The sequence below is a fragment of the Cygnus atratus genome, chromosome 21, assembly GCF_013377495.2.
Source record: "Cygnus atratus isolate AKBS03 ecotype Queensland, Australia chromosome 21, CAtr_DNAZoo_HiC_assembly, whole genome shotgun sequence".
Classification (NCBI taxonomy): Eukaryota; Metazoa; Chordata; class Aves; order Anseriformes; family Anatidae; genus Cygnus; species Cygnus atratus.
In genome coordinates, this window is record NC_066382.1 from 3791338 (window position 1) to 3810379 (window position 19042).

A 19042-nucleotide genomic window follows, 5' to 3' on the forward strand; every position below is an offset into this window, starting at 1 on the left:
GCAGTTACCGGGTCTCAGTGACTACCCAGGGACTCATCAGCCCTAACAAGAGCGAGAGTGCAGCAAAAAGGGAGGCACTAAACCTACAGAAACAGCCCACCGGACCTGGAGCACCAGTTCCCGCTTTCCCCTGCTCCTTAAAATGCTTGTCCTTTGCCTTCCTAAAAATCATATCCTTACACCTAAAGTTGAAATATACAAATATACATACATACCTATATATACACATATATATTTGTATGTATAATGTACAAATTTGTACGTATAGTATACAAATATATATACATATCTGTGCGGGTATCACCCAGCTTGTTCCCCTAAAAACAAATGAATGAACACGAATGGACAGCACTGGAAATAGGGCCACTGCAGTTCCAGCGCCCTTGCAAACACCTGCAGTCCAGCCCTGGGAATGTATTCTTTTTAAACTGTGTTTATTTTGTACTTTGTATTTATGCCACTAGGTTTGGGGCATTTTTTTGTTAACATTTCTGCATTCCCAGAAAATTAAAATAGACCGAGACAATCAATTTTGCCTTTTATGTTCATCTATAGTCAGTTTTGAATCAATTGCACTTTCTTAATCTGTTTAGAGGCATTCACCAGTAGATACACATTACTTTTAAATTAAGCACAAAGGTAGCCAGAAGCCTGGTCCAGAACCTGCTACAATCAATTGTCTTTCCATTGACTTGGGAAGGCAGAGGTCCAAGCTGTAAATAAAAAACACTTGTTTGTGAGCAGCAATCCACCAAGGAGCCGTTCCTACGACTCTGGCTTTTGCTGAAGTCCTCTGCCACGTGCAGACAGACGACAGGACAGGAACCCACCTGCAGAGGTGAAGATATTGAGATACCTGCGGTCATACTGCTTCAGTTATCAAATCTCACCTTGCTCGTGGTGGCAGGTAGCAAAATGCACATTGAGCAGTGTGACGTGCAAGAATCCAGGCAGGGACTGCAGTGGGGTCACTGTATATGGGGAGGTACGTCAGGATTTATAGTATTGGATGTAAGCCCCATCATCTGGCATTAAAAAAGCTCATGTTTGTGTGAGTGTCATTACAGAGGGCTCTTGTACGTTACAGGAATGCTGGTGTTGAGCCATGACCCTTTAATAAAGTTTGAGTATTTTAAAGAGAAAACCGCCTCCCAATTTGTTGGTATTCACATGGATGTCGGACACTTGAGAGAAAATCCTGTCCGTGTCCTCTGAAAGGCTGGATTGTTTTTAATTCACAGCCCCAACAAAGATGAAGCTAGCAGCCTGGCTTAATTGAGAAAGCACCTGATTGCCCTGAAAGGCACCCGCAAGCACAGCTGAACCTGAACTATTTCACACTTGCATCTTCCCATTGGAATAATTTTGTCTACCTTTTAATCTCAAAAGCAAAAGAACTTAAAATCAGTTAAAATTCGTGGAAGTATTATCTTTTTAACCCATGTCACTCAGCAGAAGATAAAACCTGTACTGTAAGCACTGCGTGGTTTGGCCTGTGCTGGATCTTACCAACCTAACCCTATTTAATGATCCCTAATAAACTATCAGTTATGAACATAAATTTAAGAGCTCACTGGGGGCCTCCCAAAGTTGAAAAGCAAGGCATTACATTTGCCAGAATTTCTCTCTTTCCAGCCTTCCTGCTACACACTGACCCTGCACCACGTGAAAAGCTCCCAGCCCCTTGGGAGCGTGCACATGAGGACAAGGAAAAAACTTTCAGCAGTTACAAAAAAAAAACACCTCCGTGAGCCCAATAATCAAGGCAGGATTTAACTAAAAAACCACGGAACAATGCAGAGTTCCTTGGAGCCCCCTTTAGCAGGGGCAGGTGACTATTAAATTAGACTCCCAGTTGGCACTCGAAGCTCCCCCGTTAAATAACTCCATTTTCACCCACACGAGGGAAAGGTAAAGCTGTGCTTTGCCCCTTCAGGGCTGACACCCTCCCTTCGTAACCCAGGGATTTCCCCTGCCCCTTGGACGCAGTGGGGGCACAGAACAGAACGAACATCATTTATCCTCGCCTTAATTAGCCTAGCCAGAGAGTAAAACACTCCTGCAATTCTCCAAAGCTATTGCAAGGGTGAGTGCTGGGGGCAGAGCAGAGCTGTCTCCCACGTTAGGATTCCCTCCCCTTCACAGAATTAATTCTGTGCGTTATGATACCAGCTAACGCAACACAGCTGGAGCTGGAGCCCATAACCCTCTCTCCCCCGCACCCCCCCAGCCGGTCCTGCATCAGCCCAGCCCTCTGTCACTCACCACTTCACCCTCCTGGGGTCTTCTGACACCAGTGACTGCTCTCACTGCCTCTCTTACAGTACTGTCCGGGCGGGAGGTTGGCTTGGTTTTGAAAAATCACAGGCAAGAATATTTCCTTTCCCCAGGAAAAATCAGAGGGGTACCAACACACAATTTAAAATTACAGATCAGTCAAATGTAGAGATGCAGCTACAATTAAAAAAACCAAAACAATGATGCTGGAATGGTGGAAGGTTACCTGAGTGGAGAAGCCCAGAAGCCCACTCGTTCTGCCATGAAAGCAAGGGACCATCAGAAAGATGGGGGGAAAAATAAAAAAAAAAAAAAAAAGGTAGTGGAATTTCTTCCCTTTCAGAGAGCAGGGGAAAATTCTGCTCTGTGTGGCTAGGAGAGGTCAGGAGTTACAAAATACAATCTTTCTCCCCCCACCCAGCCATCCAACCCCCTCGCAGCTCTCCCCTGGAGCCACGCGCTCCCAGCCAAGAATACCACGAGCGAGCTGTTGCACAAGAGCCCTGGGAGAGCTCACAGATGGAGCGGCGGGCGGAAAGCACAGGGCTTGGGGGAGAGGAGGGAAGGGAGGATTTAGGAAAGGTTTTCTGCCCTGGGAGCTACTGCAACAAGGTCAAAACAGCTGAACGCCCTGGTGTGACATTCAAAGGCAGCCAGAAAAGGAAAGATTCCTCGCAGCGAGAGTCCCTGGTGAGCATTTAATTGATCCCAGCAATGGAAAGGCCTCGGCGAGGAGAGCTGCAAGGCAAAAAAGCGCCATGGAAAAAAATGCGCATGAAATCAAAGCTTTCGCCAGTCCACAGGAACCGCCCGCCAAACGCCGGATGTCTGATCCCGTTGGGAACTGACCCGAGCCGACGAGCAGGTGCAGTCCCTACGGACACCGCTCCTTTAGCGTCCACATCAGCACCAGAAAAACGCGCAGAAACGCAAACGCCCGAAGAGTTTGCGCACCGATAAAAACATCAGAGCTGTCTGCGAGACGATTCACGTGCCTGCGATTCAACCCTCTGCAAATATGATTTCTATTGGATAGAAGAAAATAAAATGAAAACCAACAACTGCAGAAACAACAGCATATGCATTCCTTCTGTACACGTAGGTCTGGGAAACACGGGGAGCAGGCAGGGGATGCTGGGGGGAGGCAAGAGGGGAGCTTGGTGTGTTGCCAACGCTGGGAGCTGAGGAATGCTAAATCTGTTCCATATGCGAAGGAAATCCTCGAGTCCAGACAGCATTTTCTCTCCCTTTTTATTGATAATAAAGATATGGAAAAGGAAAGGGGGAGGTTCTGAGAGCCTGGAATCTTTTTTTTCTTTTTCAAATAATAAACCCAGTCAAATGGCTTTCATTAGGGAAATTACACACCCGTGGAGCCCACACACCCCCTTGCTGGCTAAATGACAGGCTTGGCGTTTACCTTCGGCCGTGATTAAACACCCAGGAAAGGGCCAGGTGCCTGCCCAGCTAATCCCCCGCCTTCCCCTGGGCCTTCATTAGGCGCCCGAGGCCAGCATCGTACCGGGCTGACGGAATCGGGGGCGCCTGCACCTCTGCCAAAAGGGGGGATCACGGACCCAACGAGCCGGCCGGCCCCTCGTCTCCTGTTTGGTAATGAACAAATGAATAAACCAACAGCCAGCAGCCTTCCTCTGCAGCTGTTTTTCTGCCTCCCCACCAGCTGCGGTGCAGCTCCTCACCTGATGGCTGACAGGTTTGGTGTTCGGCATCCCTTTCCAGCAGCGCCGGTGGGACGCTGGTCCAGCACGGAAAGGAGGGATGGCTCGAGGTACAGACAGCAAGGGACACGCAGAAATGAACGCAGTGCAGACCACAAAGGCTCTTCCAGGACTGGGGACCGTGTCACTTTCTTCAGTAGGGTCTCACGAACGCAGTTTACAAGTCCCGGCAGTGAGCAGAGGCCCGTTGAAGAGGCAGCTTGGCATGGCCGGGTCTAAGAGCTGGAGCCAAGGGGACAAGAGATTCTGGGGATCCACCTGAGCACCCCAACAAGCCCTCTGTGTCTACACCTGCTGTCTCCTCACCAGCAGTCCTGAGTTGTCATCAATTCTTCCTTTACTGAAAACAAGTTGGGTGCCTCTACTTTCTGTCTTATGACACAGCCATCAGCAGTGTGTCCCTTTGCTGTTCCCCATTTCACAGTCCCCAAACACAAGGAAGACCAAGGTGCAGCCCGCCCTTGGTTTTTGAATCTCCTCAAGAAGATGACATCTGAAAACCTTTCTTCTGCCCCAGCTTTGCCCACAGATTACTGCACGATCACAGGTAGTCACATCTCGGCACGCCGCTGCTACCCTTCCTGCAGGAGTGTCACTTCCTCACTTTGATAAAGAACACTGACATTTACAGGTAGAACGCATTAAAATAAGGACAAATGCATCCCACCGAGCTTATTCTTCCTCTCATCTTCATTCATCCTAGGCCACCATTTTCAGTGCAATATTTACAGTTAAGCAGCCGAACTCACAAGTAATTGCCAAGCCATCATTCCCAAACAGCCAATCCTGCCCAGCAACTCTGCAAAAAAGGGATATTTTGTTCAAACAGACACGTCTCAATTTGGGCAAAATATCTCTTTTTTCACCATTGTTTATAATAGGTCAAAGTAAACTCCCCTTTTCTTCCTGGAATATTTTCTTCCATCATGTGAGCAAGCTGGCCTGCTCAGACAAGTTTGCTTCATATGAGGCTCTGAAGAGCATTGACGCAGGAGCTTCTCAGTTCTGTCCCTGCCCCCCTAAGGTTGTATACAAATACAGCAATAAAGGCAATGAAGCAGTTGGGAAAGAGAAATGACATATTCTGGCAAGGCCTGATCCAGCACCAACCGCTCACTGACGTGTTCTGCAAAACCTGATTCAGCAAAAAATCCTAAAGGCCATTCATTGGAGAGTGTTACGAAGGAAGAGAGCAAGAGTCCCAGCTGGCACTGATAAATCCTGCTGCAAGGGCAGACCTCCTTCCCAGGGTCCTTCCATGCACTGGACTTTTTCCAGGTCCTTGATCTGGTTTCTCTGGAAAAGGTGCAGGATGGGTGTCCAAACAACACTCGCTGCCCCAATAACTGAACACTTCCTCCTGCAGACAGGGGTGGCTCAGCACAAAGACGCCACCACCACACCGGCATTCCTGCAGTGGGATCCCAAACTGGGATCCATTTTCTGGGGTTGTGATGCCTGGAGTAGCTGGATCTGTAGAAATAAAACTGGCTTCCCTACGGTTACTGAGGCCTAGGTCAATGGGAGAAAAAAAAAAACACCTTGATGGCACAGCGTGCATCCTCCCAGAAGATAAGCCCTGGGTGTTTTACCAGTCTAATACGTGATTTAGATGTGGATGTAAGTGGGTTTTACCGTCATCTTCCTCCTACCTGCCCACAACAACAAACTGCGCTGATGCCAGCCTGTGTGTACCCATTGTTACTTTATGCAGGTCGCAGCAGCCTTTCTGTTGATTTCTAGCAGGATACCTGACAGATCGTTGATATTTGGGAGGTAGCAAAATGCTTTGAAATCACTGCCGGCAGCCCTCACTGCACACCAGTTGATGCTGCAAGGTGTCAATCTGTTCAACCAGCTTTCTTTGTCAATGAACCTCTCTGTTCTGGTTCCTTGTCCAGGAAGACTCGCATCCAATGTTCTTCTCAAACAAGCCAGGATCTCTTAAACCCCAATCGGAGAAGAGGTCAGAATAATCAGTTTCCATGCAGCAATTTAAGTACTTGCAGGGATTGCTCTCAAATTGTCCTCTCTAGCCTAAGAGGAGAGCTCGTCACAGTCTGAGTTAAAGAACTCCCATTACCTCGTTACCTTATAGGATCCCATTATCCATGGGGCACTCAGAGCCAGGCTGTGACTACAGCAGGTCTAAGAAGCTGTTACAAAGTCCTGCAGCAGGGCTTTCCCTCGCTGTGTGTGGGAAGAATTTTGAGATTGCCAAGTGTGAGGAATCTTCCTCCTGAGAGGGAGAAGGTACTCCCAAGATTCATATCAAAAAGCTTTCCTGGAGACTGACAATGAACCCAGGATGGCTAAACACCTGGAGGGCTCTGGTAAGGGTGTGCTTTGGGATAAAGGGCTCCTTTAACAAAAAGAGTTATCTGAATAATGAAAACCCTGAAATCTCAAAGTTTTCCGCAGGGCACCAAAAATCTCAGGGTGCAAACCTCCAAGTCAGACGGCACAGTCCTAGGTGGGCAACTGGGCTTTGCTGCAGCAAAACTGACGAAGCAAATGCTTAGATGCCAAATTGCAATTATTCTTCTGAGAGCAAATGGGAGAGGGAAACAACCAGTGTTACTCCATCTTCTGAGCTGGGGATATACTTCATGCATTGGCTCCTTCTGTTTAAATAGCACTTTAGAAGAAAGGTCAAGCGTTAGTCAATATCCATGTGTTTTCTTGAGGTCCATTAACAGGACTGCTTGGTCCTCAGAGAGATGCAGGTTGCTTCTTCTAACATCAGGGGTTTTTGATGCTCCAGGCTGCACTTCCACGTTCTGGAGCTGGAGGAGTGACACTGAAACTTAGCTGAAAGTGAGGGAAGATTTCTGCACTCCCAGGTGCAAAGGTACCAGCTGTTCTGCAGGGTACCCCAGTACAAATATCTCACTATCTTCCACAGCTTGAGGTACTACCAAGAGTGATTCCCCCACGTCTCCTCTCAGCTGCTGTGTAGTAGAAGTAGTTCCAGACATGTGGCAGGAAAAAAAATGATGTTAATCTTCCTCACATTAGACCTGCAGCCTATCCCAGCTGTATTACATGAGAGACACACAAATGATCAGGCACGCTGTGAGTCTTTTTGCTTAAACCCTTTCACCATCCAGGGCTGCTTGCACCAACTTCTTTATACTAAGCTATCAATTCCAGTACAGACAGTCCAGGCCCTTTTTTAGGGGATCTCATTCTTTTCTTGAAAGAGAGAGAGTAAAGAAGTCAAAGAAGAAGACTGCTCTTAACCACAACTTCCTTGTGTGATCTCAGGCAACTCACTTGACCCCATTGTGCTCGGTCTCCCTGCTATAAAAAGCCAGTAGTAACACTTTCCCTCGTACTTGTTTCTCTACTTGGTTTATACTGTAAGCATTTTGGAGCAGAGAAGGATGCGCTGATGAAGAGTACCAACATGACTGTAGGTACTATTATAATTGGAGAAATTATATATGTTGTAAACCAAAAAAAAAAAAAAAGTTACACAGGAGGGAAGCTCTTCCCATCAATGTTAACAACATTATTTTCTGGAGCCCTAAAGAAACAGATGAACAAGACCTGTGAACAGAAGGAAACGCTTCCCATTTATTACCTCTGAGTGAATTATAAAGCCTAAAGGATAATTTGTTAATAGAGTCAGAGCTATGCTCTTCTAGAAAAGCCAAGTGGAATTTCCAGTCTTTGAAGGGAAATACCCCAGGATAGAAAATCTATCAGTCTTTTGGAGCTACCTGCTTTCAAAAACTCTTTGGAAGAAGGCCGAGGAGTGCTGTGGTCTTTGTTTTCTGTGTCTGTCCCACATCAAAAAACTTTGTCCATTTCAGTCTGAGGTTGAAAAGAAGGAAGCAGAGATTTGAAGCCAGGTCCTCAGGCAATGTAAGTCAGCATTAATGGAGTAAAAGTCAACTTACACCAACTGAGGATGTGGTACACTGATGCTATCTCCTAAATAAAAGCAAAACTCACGCATTTTTCTCTTTTTTCTTTCCTTTCCTGCTCTTCCACTCTGGTGAAGAGACAACGAGCAAAAGGGCACGGATGCTTTCAGACATTTCCTCTTCTCCTCACGCACCTCACTGCTCTACCTTTCAGGTAGGAGAAAGACAAGAGAACAAAATAACTGTCCATCATTCCCCCAAGGAATTAACGCTTCACTCCAAAGTTTCATCTCATCAGGTCCAAGAGAACACAGCCTTTCCCTGCGAAGTTGAAATAATTCAGCAAGGGAAATTCAGCTGGGGTTTATGCTTATATTCTCCTCTGGAGACATGTGCTTAAAGCATTTCTTTGAGATCCTTGAGATTTCCAGGCATGGCTTACAGCCTGCTCTGCTGTCCACATGGAAGAAGATTCTGCTGCTGCTGCACCATTGAGAGCTGTTCCCTGTTGAGAGCTACAGCTGGTTCCTTTGGAAAATCAGGTCTAAAAACATCTTAAAAGCTGGCCTTCCAAAACACAGAAGAGCCTCGTAATCACTGGTGACCGAAAACGTAATGTACCAGGGCCATGAGAAGAAGAACAAAAGCGAGAGCTCCTGCACTGCAGGTCCCTGACCCGAGGCATCCTCCCCTCACGCACCCTGGTGTCAGACCGACCCGAAAAGCCTCCTGACTTTTCCACCACTCACGTCCTGGCCAGAACCAAATGGAAAAGAACAAGAGGGCATTTTTTTCACAGCTTAAAAAAAAAAAAAAAAAAAGAAAAAGATTTCTAAGCAGTTTCCCTCAGAACTGAAGCAGCCCAGCTGAGAGCAGAGAAGCAGCAGCAGCTTCGCCCAGCACAACCAGAGCTCTGCGTTGCAGCTGAGTGCACGCAGCACCTGCCCAGAGATGCTCCAGGCCGGCAAAGGCACTGAAAGCCATCCAAACCGTAGCGTTTTGAGTCTGCCCCCAGCACTGAGGAGGGAGCAGAGAAATCTGAGGAGATGGCGGCCACTTAGTGAGCGAGCAGCAGCCAGGTCTGCCCACAAAGCTTCCTCAGATCGACTCGACCCTCCCGATGGCCAAGCAAACTTGGGAAATCCAAAGCAAACACGAAAACTCCAAATATTCATTAGGGTGTTGCTTTCACGTTTGGAAAAAAAAAAAAAAAAAGTCTGGTGTTTATGCAAACATCTCACTCTCACACTATCAATACCAAAACAAAGCAGAGAAAGGTGCAGGCGTGGTGGGACTGGCAGAGTTTGTCGAAGCAGGATAAGCTCTGCAGTGCCACTCGGGGCTTGGGAAAGAGCTTGTTGTTACAGACCTGCACAGGCACGAAGCCATGGCCTCCCCTGAGCCCCTTCCCCATCACGGAGAGCCAAAAGCAAGTGAAATCTGAGCAAATAAACTGCCTGTTACTTGCTGTGGTGACGCTGCCGTTAGGCGATGCCATTTGGAAAGCACAACGAAGCTTTTGGTGGTTAAGGGGCAGGCGAGGAGCTGTGGGTGCGTTTCACAGCGGTGCAGAGCGTGATGCAGGCACGCAAGGCAACGAACCAAGAGCGCTCTGCTGCTCTTCCAAAGCCAGGACAACACGTTCCCATCCAGTGCTGACCAGAAGCTCTGGGGGAGCCTTTTCAGCTGTCACAGGAGCTGGACTGCACCGCCTTAGCAATGCCTCCTAGTGCTGTGGTCAAAAAAGCATCCCCTAAAGCCAAACACGGATGAAGATGTCCTTTTCCCTCCCAATCTCATCGCCTTCACACGCGCACGCCCACACAGCCTCCCAGTTCAGGAAGCACAAAGGATCTGGTTGGGATAATTGGAGGAGCCCGACTGACAAATCGATCCTCACCGTTTCACACCTGACCGGTGTCAACGCGCCCCTGGGACAAATCGCTGTCCAGCCGCAGGGTGCCCACCACCAGTACCGTCGTTCAGAAATGCTCAGCTCGGCACTGAAGGCTGCAAACGGCATTTATCCCTGCCACGAGACTCCCAGGACCACCATAAAGCCCTTGCAGGGTGATTAGCTGATTTTACTCCACGCACACAGGCTGCAACTGACTTGCCCAGGATGGGCTGGGCACGAAACGAGGGAGAAGCGAGGGAGGTCGTGTCCCTGTCACTCCCTGCACACCACGGCCGTGCCACCTCTCACAGGCCCTTCCGTGCTGCCACACTCGTGGTGACACTGCTACCTTTTTTCCAACACCCTCTGTGATATTAAAAAAAACAACAAACAAACCCAAAATCAAAAACAAAAAACAACAGTTTCCGCTTCTCCTCCTTTTGTTAGGACCTTCCCTTCAGCTGGCTGCACAGCAGAAGGGCAGAAAGCGGTCTTTTCTGTTGTCTTTTCTTAATTTTCCCTGTTTTACCTCCCTTCCCCTGATCCCTCCCACCCCCAAACCACCAGACAACCTCTAAAGCCACCGCTGCCATTTCCACTCCGTGATTTGCCTGCCACACCTAGGGAATTTCCCAGCAAATTGTATTACTTTATTTGGTCAATTGGCCTACAAATTGATTTTCCTGTACAAATAATGAACATTTATGGTTATTTTCCCCATAGACTGCTTTATTTTCCATGTAACAAAGACTGATTTCCTGCAGGTTTTGAGACCCGAGCACACGATCTGCAGTTGCTGTGACCCCTGGTTGATGGATGGCAAGGACCCGAAGCACAACAGGAGGGTTTGGGCTTTTTCTCCCCTTACTGTCTAAGAGCACTACAGACCTGCCCATGGCACGCCCGAGATGAAGGCTAGAAGGAAACACTGCCACCAGACCGTGTTCACTATGGAAATAAATCGTATTGTTTTAAAAGAGTCCCTCAAGTGATCAAAGCTATCTTGATACACCCTGCATATTCCCTACATTTGCTGTGTCCATCATGAGGACACTGCTCAGCAAGGAGAGGTCTCCTCCAGTCTCCTTACTCGAGGGTAAGGCCAGGGGCTGATTCTGCTTTGGCTCCCTCTGTATTTTGGATGCTTTTGGGGCAGGATCTGGCTGTATTCATGTTCGGTGTAAAACACCGACTGTCAGCCACAAAACACCTGAACCAGGAGTCCAAGCCAAGGTCTCCGAGCATGACTTATATCAACGCCAATGCCAGGCACAATGGTTGTGTTGCACAAGGTCTCACCAGTGGCTCCGGCACTCAGTCCTGGTCGAAAGCCCCAGGTGCAGCCATCAGGAGGACAGAGGGAGCGAGCAGAGACATTCCTCCGAGCAGGGGTGGCAGGGAGCACCAAACAACTGCCAGCACCACAGACACCGCTCTCCGGCACATCCATCCAGGCACCTGAAACAGCAGCCCCCGCGCACCCGAACCTTTGTGGCAGTGCCGCAAGGACCCCTCATTAATCTTAATTACATTATTACGGAGAGAAAAGAAGGAGCAGGCAGGGAAGCAGGGCGCCTGGAAAGCTGACAGGGATTGACAGGGCCTGGCATGATCCGAGGGCAGGGACTGGAAGCCTTGCTCGGCGCTCGGCTCTCCGGAGATGCAGCAGCAGCCCCACAGTACATTTCATTCCCACTAATGAGAAAACGACTTTGGAGACAGAGCCTCCAGCAAGTTTTGAAGGTCACTCCCGCAGGTGTGGAAATGAATTGGACGAGAGCAGGGTCCAAACATAAGTTATTCTGCTTAGCCCACGACAGATTATTTGTGTGCACGGGGGGTTAATAGCCTCAGGGCTGCGGTGTGTGTGTATGCTTAATTTAATGCATCTTGATGGCGGAGGCTGCCAGGGACAAAGGCCTCTCAGCCCTAGCACTTTGGAGAAGCAAAGGCACGGAGGTTTCTTGTGCAAATCTGAGAGAGGGTGGACACCATCGAGAAAGTCAATTACCCAGAGAAAGCCCAGGCTGCCTCCTGTTCCCCACCCTCAGCCCTCCGGGGTGGATTTGGCCCATGAAGTCCGACTGCAAATCCAATAAAAAATTAACTGATTTTGAACAACTACTAGACATGCCTCCTTAGAGTCTGAATACGTGCTCTTCAGCTGCGGCACAGAGTGGAATTAATGAAAGAGTCAGAGAGCAGCAGGCATGAGGCAAAAAGCGTGCCAAATTCCTGCGTGGCTGCTGCCACTCCAGGGACTCCCTCCCTCCTCCTCGGCCTTGCTAAGGACTGACATGCCCTAAGTCCATCAAAATGCAGCGTGGTCGGGAGCAGCAGGAGGAGGCTTGTCACTACTGAGGACGACACACAGATTAACACAAGCTAGCCCAGGCAAAGAGGCATCTCCTACAACCCACCTTGGCACTGCTGCTTCGTATGAAAAATGGGGTGCCAGACAGCACCGCTGTGGGTCTGCCGATGGCGACAGAAAGGAGCCGAGCAGCAGCTCCACCACGAGCAGTTCCTGGAAGGACGACGTGGATCCTGTCCTTCTCACTCAACAGCCAAGATGTGCAAGCATTGAAGTCCAGCCCTATGGTGTCAGTAACAGCACTCGAACTCGCCATGGCCTTTCATTTCTAGGCCAGCAGCTTTTGCAACAAAGGCACGCAGTTCTCGCTTTATGTCCCTGAAAGTACTTTTACACCACTTTATAAACAAGTGAGACCAAAGGAAAAGCACGGTGTGGCAACTCGCTCGCTGTCGCACTGCAGACTGGTGGAAGATGCAAGACTGGGACAGAAAGGTCCTGTCCCCACAGCTGGTGCTCCCACCACTCAGACCCCAGTGTGCCCCCGAGAAAGAAACCTAGCTGGGAATTACCTGCACTCTGCCTGATTCCCTCCTAAGTGAGCTCTGCAAGCACTGGGGCAACGCTCAGCATCCACTGGGGTCACTCAGCACCAGCCCTACAGCTTCTGCTCAGACAGCATGCACCAACAAAAGCCAAGGATAAACCAAAACTACTCACAGAAATACGCTACCAGGTGGCTCAGCACATCTGGAACGCCATGAGGCAATACCGCATGATTTACAGCACACCTGTATATATAAATGTAACACTGGGAGACAAATGACCAACAAATACAGTGGCTTTGCGATGTGTGCTGAATGGAAGTGGGGAGTGTGAGGAGGTGGTATGTTATTAGGGAGTGTTGGGAGTTGTATGTTTTGAAGATAAACACAAAGAGAATATAAAAAACCCCAAACCCAAGAGAGGTAAATAATTCATCAAAAGAATAAAACCAAGAAGCTCAAAGGGAAAAAAAAAATACCAAAGGGAAGAGTTTTCTGAGCAGGGGAAAAAACCTTCATTTCCCATGGGAGCAAAAACCAGAACCCAAATTAAAGGAACGAAATCTGGGGGGAGGAGGGTGTTTTTGTTTTTAAAGGTGAAACATTTTGTCTGGGTACCCTTTATCTCCCTTCTTAGGCATTTAAGCGTTTCCCTGAGGTGGGAACTGAAGTCTGCTGCTAGGCTGCCTTGTGTGGCTCCCAGTGACCCCTCGGCCATGGGCAGAGGCTCCACGACGGCCACGTGGAGAACCAAACCCTGCCCATGCAGCCAGCGCTTACCGGACCCACATTCCCTCGTGTCTTTCACCAGCTCCTCAAAGAGCCCGATGCACGTCAAGCAGCACTAACGTAACTCGCCCAGAACTGTTTGGAAGCCTTGTGGGTTTTCTTCATGTTAAACACAGACCCTGCTCCACGAAATGGTCTCTGCTTGGAAGATTGCTGATGGCAACTTCTAACAACTGACATCTGCTTCTATAGCACATGGCACAGCTGCAGTAATGTAAAATACCCGGCTTTTAATGGGCACGCTTTGCTTCCCCTTGCAGGAGTACAGCACCGCAGGCTGAGGCTCCTTCCCACCACATGAGTGGTGTGGAGCCGTGCCTGGAAAGTACCTGGATGGGATGCTCACACTCAGCCTTCTCGAGGAGGGGATATGTGGGACTCAATAGGTGGCACTCTTCCTTCTTGAATAAGTGTACTCGGGTATACTTTGCCGTCAGAGGTGCTGGAGAGCAAATTTAAGGTCCCAACTTCTTATTTGCTTGGCGCTTTTCTGGGCCTGTTAAAATCAAAATCCCAGCCAAATACAAGCTTTACCAATTACACTCTGCCAATCCTAATTCCCCCCCCGCCGCTCCAAGAAGACACAGACTTCTCTGCGGTCGCATGATCCTCTTGTGTGCTGTTAAGCAGCTCGGTTTTACTCGGCGAGCGTCTGCGTTTGAGAAAAGGAAGTCCATGAAAGCGAAAGTGAAATCCCACCCTAAGCACGTTTCCATCACGTCTTCCTCCTGCAGAAAGCACCGGCCCCAACTAGCAGCTTTGGGCTTTCCTGCAGACACCCAGGGCTGGTTTCAGGGTGTTGCAAGAAGCGGTGTGCACGCCTCCTCGGAAGGGCGCCAGGACGGCTGCCACGGAGAAAAAACCTGTCTGAGGACTCCCTGTCTGCAGTTCGAGTCTATCTATGGGAGTTTCTCCTCTCATTAGCCAAATTCAGGAAAATAAATAAAAAAAAAAAAGACGTGATGTTTTGTGCCCCAGAGCGACGGAGGCCTCATTTTCTAACCCTCTTTAGGGGCCCTCCATAGGGAATTAGTCATGGAAGTGAGTAATACCTACGGCTTGACAAAGCCGAGGAGAATGAGGAGTCACTTGACAGGTTAACAGGAGCGAGGAGCAGCTGCTATATTTGGGTGCCATTAGCACGCACATGTCTTCACACATTTCTGCAGGCACACCTGCGCGCCCGCATGTCCAGAAGGCACGGGAGGGGGAGCAGCTCAAAGCCAGTAATTCCCCACGTTTCCCAGGGAGAAGGTAGGAAACGAGGGGCGTCCCCCTTACAGCACTCATCCTGCTCATCCCACCCCAGCTCAGAGCCCCTTAAATCCTGACAGCAGACCTGGCTTTTGCCCTCCACGATCACCACCTCCAGAGGCAGGCAGGCCAATGCCATCCCCGGCTGGAGACCACCACAGGCAGAGATTCAGCCCGAATCTTGCTCCCGGTCCTCTGCTCGGGTGGACCTTGCCCCAGAGTCACCTACGTGACGCAAAAAACCTGGGAGGTTCAGCCACTGCTTTTCAATCGCTTCTGATTTGCTGAATCTTAAAGATTTTCGGTGAAAGACTGGACCCTTGCAGACTGACCTGAAGCCTGCTGGTAACAGGCTTGCTTTCCCTTTTTACTTCCCACAGGCTCTTGGAGCCCGTGCAGCAGCCGTCTCCCCTATGCCCTGCGAGGTCCCTGGGCTTAAAAAAAAAAAAGAGAAGCAAAGCAAGCGGCAGCCGCCACCCCCAGCTGCCTGGCTGCCTTGCCCGGGGGCCTTTCATTTCCCCACCGGCAGCCCCAGGCCGCAGCCAGCCCCAGCTGAGTCACCTCGCCTGTCTGGGTCTCTCCCAGGGTAGTGCGTGGGGGTGGAAGGGTTGGGGCTCACTGCAGGAATTTCCACCACCCCCCCTTTCCTCACCCCACCCTGCGAGAAGCAGCCAGTGGAGGAGACGCTGCACACTCACCAAGGGAAGGGAGAGAAAAAAGGGGGCAGAGATGGAGGGAAGAGAAGGCAAACGGGGATGCAGGGCTACTGGCACGGGGATCCCTGCTGCAAACCTCAGCCACCGAGCCTGGCCGGGGAGCCCCACGTGCAGGAGGGGAATGCTGTCTCTTTCACGTGGGTATAAACAGTTCCTCTGGATTTCCTTCGCTCCAGCTCAAAACAAAAGCAGAATACAAATACCGAGGTCCAGAACAGCATCACTTCCAACTCTAGGATGCAGTCTTTGCACAGGGGAAAAAAAAAAAAAAACAACACACAAAACACCAACACAAACCCAAACGCTGACGGATACAAGGAGAAACCCAAGATAAGGGCTAATCAAGTGAGCAAAACCTTACACCCGTTGGTTCTGGAGACACAAAATCAGGTCTGACAGGCAGCTCTCGAGGTCTGAATGCTCTATTAAAATAAATAGGGATCAGATGGACAAATCCCTCCAGACATTTCCAAAGGCTCAGTCGAATCTCCCTCCATCTCCCTCTGCGCTGTAATCAGGCAGGTGAGCCATCCCTAAACAACAGCAACAAGAGAAGAGGAAAGCAATACCTAATACCAGGCACTCCAACAGGCAGAAGGCTGGGTCTGTTTAGCCACTGGGTGCCAGCTGGAGGTCCAGAAAAATCCCCTCTGGAATCACATTTAAAGTGGGAGGGTAAAAGACAGACAAGGCATGGCATATATATACACATATCGGGGGGAAAAAAAACCACAAACCACCACTTAAATGAATAATAACTGTGGATTCTTTAGCCAAGACTGCAAAGTTTGCTATTTAGGTGGAAGGAATTTCTGGCTCCCTGGGAGGCCGCTCATTGTTCACCGGTTCCTGCAGCTCCTGAAATGTTATTTACTGAGCCCAGGAGGTCAGCTGGAAGAGGGATAAGGGGAAGGAGATTAGAGGAGCTCCACCTCCCCTGGAGGGGGGATACCACACAAGGGCGCCTTATTTTCCAGCAGACCTGTTGTGCTGGCACCACTCTTGCTGCCTTCCTGACCTTGGAGCAACCAGGCAAGCAGTGAATATGCTTTTTAAATCAGGAGCATGTAGCGTGAGCTCCTGAGCAATTGCCTCTCACTTGCTATTTCCTCCTCAGAGCCACCCTCTACTTACTTTTAATTCCTGTCTTTCCCCACCTGCTGATCCATGCTTGGAGCACACCTCATTTTTTTCCTGAAAATAAAGTTATCTGCTATCTTATCTGCAAGGAAGCAAAGCACAAGTCCAAAGAGTTGCTCTGTCTGGTCCCGTGGGCTGCTGGCCTTTCGCTGGCAGGGAAATTGTGCACACAAGGCAGGGGAACAGCAAGGAGACAGCAGGTAGCTCTCCTCTTTGTTACACACCCTTGGAGTCTCCAGGACCTAAGCTCTAAGTCTTCTGGCCCTTCTCCAGCTGAACTTGTCAAGCCAAACGCAGAATGCCCCCATCTAATCCTGGCCAAAACTCAAACACCTCATTAGCGCTCAGACGATGTCTCCCAGTCCTCTACAAAGCGTACTCCATCTCTCTTGCCCATTAGCTCATCTCCTGGTTTCTGTCTTCGGTGTTGCCAGACGTGGGATTTTTTCAGCCCCTTTTACACGGGTCCACGCGATCGTTATCACTGCAGGTACCCACATCCCAGCACGAGAGCACCGAGGCATCCCAACCGCTGTATCCCCAAATATTGCGCTGCGGCAGCAGCTACGAGTCCCCAGGCACAACTCCACCATGCTCGGGGCTGGAGAAACAGAACAAAGAAACAATCCTGACCCCCAAGATCGCTGCTGTTTAAAGACAACACTTGGAAAAACATGTGACAGCCTCTTAGCCTTGTATTCACCAGGTATTTTCCCTTCTTGCTAATTTTATTACAAAGGCACGGCAGATATTTCATAGAGTCAAACAATTTTTATCTGATGCATATGGGCAACTGCTTTGTTATTTCCTTCTGGATTTTAGTCAGCATTTCTGGTACCACAAAGATACATATGCATTTTTTTAAACTAATTACTCAGAACAGCCGTGCCACCTCCTGCAACAGCAAGGGGCTACACTTGACCTTTAGGCTACAGGAAGGGAGCTCACGCTGCACTGCTGCAGCTCTCTGCAGCCTATTAAGAGGTAATTCAGCAGTACCAAGGGAAAGAGAATCCTCTCAAACACGTTTCAGGCTGCTCTGGTCAAGAGTGCTTCATCTAAGCTGGGGAAAGGCTCTCCCTGTGCTTTCTGACTCCCACCTACGAGAACTTGCCTTTCATTAACTTCTTCCTTCCTTAGAAATTTTGCATATGCAAAACGTTGAGAAGGGCTGCAAATTCCTATGGGGTATGTGGGCAAGATGAGCCCGAAATAATCATCAATATAATGTTGTTTGTATAATTCTGATGAAAACTGTGGTCTGGGGGCTAGGCAGGGGCAGGAGAAATGAGGAGCCAGCACAGACTCTGCAGCCAGCCAGCCCTGTCGTGAAAGTCCCCAGCAGCCCCTCAGCCCGTTTCTTGACAGTTTTTTGTTAAAGTAAGGCTGAAACTGGGGAAAATTGAGACACTGAAGGCAAAACCACTTCCAAACCTTGCGGGCATCCCAGTGGGAGCTGAGGCAGCAGGAACTGCTCCCCCCGCCTGGTGTGGCTCTGTCGGGCTCCCTGCAAGAGGTGCTGAAACAGCAGCTTCCAAAGAGGTCCGACTGTAAGCAAAGCTCTGGGCCACGCGGGTTTCTGAACATCCCCCCCATTCCCTCTGGGTCGAGATGTTTTGCTGTGGCTGTGTGAGCCCCCCCTGTTTCCTTTCCTCCTTCTGCCCAGACAAACTTCAGTGCAATCCCTGCCCTTGTTAACCCACGCAGGCTTCCCTCGGAGGCATCCTATATGGCTTCAGCTGAGGCTCCTGAGGTTTTTTCCTAGCCCATTTTCCACCTGGAGTGACTGGTAGGTTTAATTAATTGCATGGCACTTGCAAGCCAATGACAGGTGTTGTATAAATCTAAAATAATTAAATAAAGCAAGCATAAGCTGAATGACGTTTTCATGTGTGCCATCCATGTTTAAATATTCAAATCATGAGTGTGATATTAATAAGATATATCAAAGTTCACGTTGATATAAACCAGATTTATCGTGCTATCTCTGGTCTAGCTAGGCCTTACAGCATCACAGAGGTGGCAAAAGCAATAAAAACCTAATCTGTTTGTAGGCAAGCGGCCATATTCCTGTTTGATGGGCTCACACAGACAGCCACGCAAAAAAATGAAAAGCTATCTTTATTTCCTCATTTTCGGAGCTCTGTAATGAGCAGCTACTGCTGTGACAGCTCCTTCCCTCCGCATCAGCCCCGGCGGCGTGTGACACCCTGCCTTTCGGTGCTTTGCATGCCGATGACTAAACTCTTCCGGGGCAGACTTGGCCCTGGCACAGCACACTCCAACCAATTTCCCACACGCTCACTTATAAACCTTTTAAGCATTTACCCAGCCCCCAGCTGCTCTGCTTTATGCCACCAAAAACCTGCTCGCAGCTACCACCAAAGAGCTGCGTAAAAGAAAGCGCCGTCCTTTGCCACCACGCAACACGTTTTTTGCCTTCCACTGAGCTCTGCTCCGAGTTGAATCCCACGGACGCGATTTCGCCCCAAAAAGGTT

At 49.3% G+C, this 19042-nt stretch overlaps 1 protein-coding gene across 10 annotated transcripts in view; it reads right to left on the reverse strand.

Moving 5' to 3' along the window:
* SAMD11 (sterile alpha motif domain containing 11) overlaps positions 1 to 19042 on the reverse strand; it is a 115512-nt gene that overhangs the window by 77885 nt on the left and 18585 nt on the right. Inside the window, exon 1 of one of the 10 annotated variants that reach the window (XM_035557418.2) lies at positions 13763 to 13936. The exons of 7 other annotated variants lie outside the window; for them this stretch is intronic. Coding sequence is in view for 1 of the 3 variants with exons in the window: in XM_035557414.2 (XP_035413307.1) it covers positions 3978 to 4007 (30 nt within the window). In the remaining 2 variants the exon portion in view is untranslated. Of the gene's footprint in view, positions 1 to 3799; positions 3859 to 3977; positions 4116 to 13762; positions 13937 to 19042 lie in introns of those variants that run through there. 2 more of the 10 variants (XM_035557414.2, XM_035557420.2) reach the window with 2 other exon arrangements.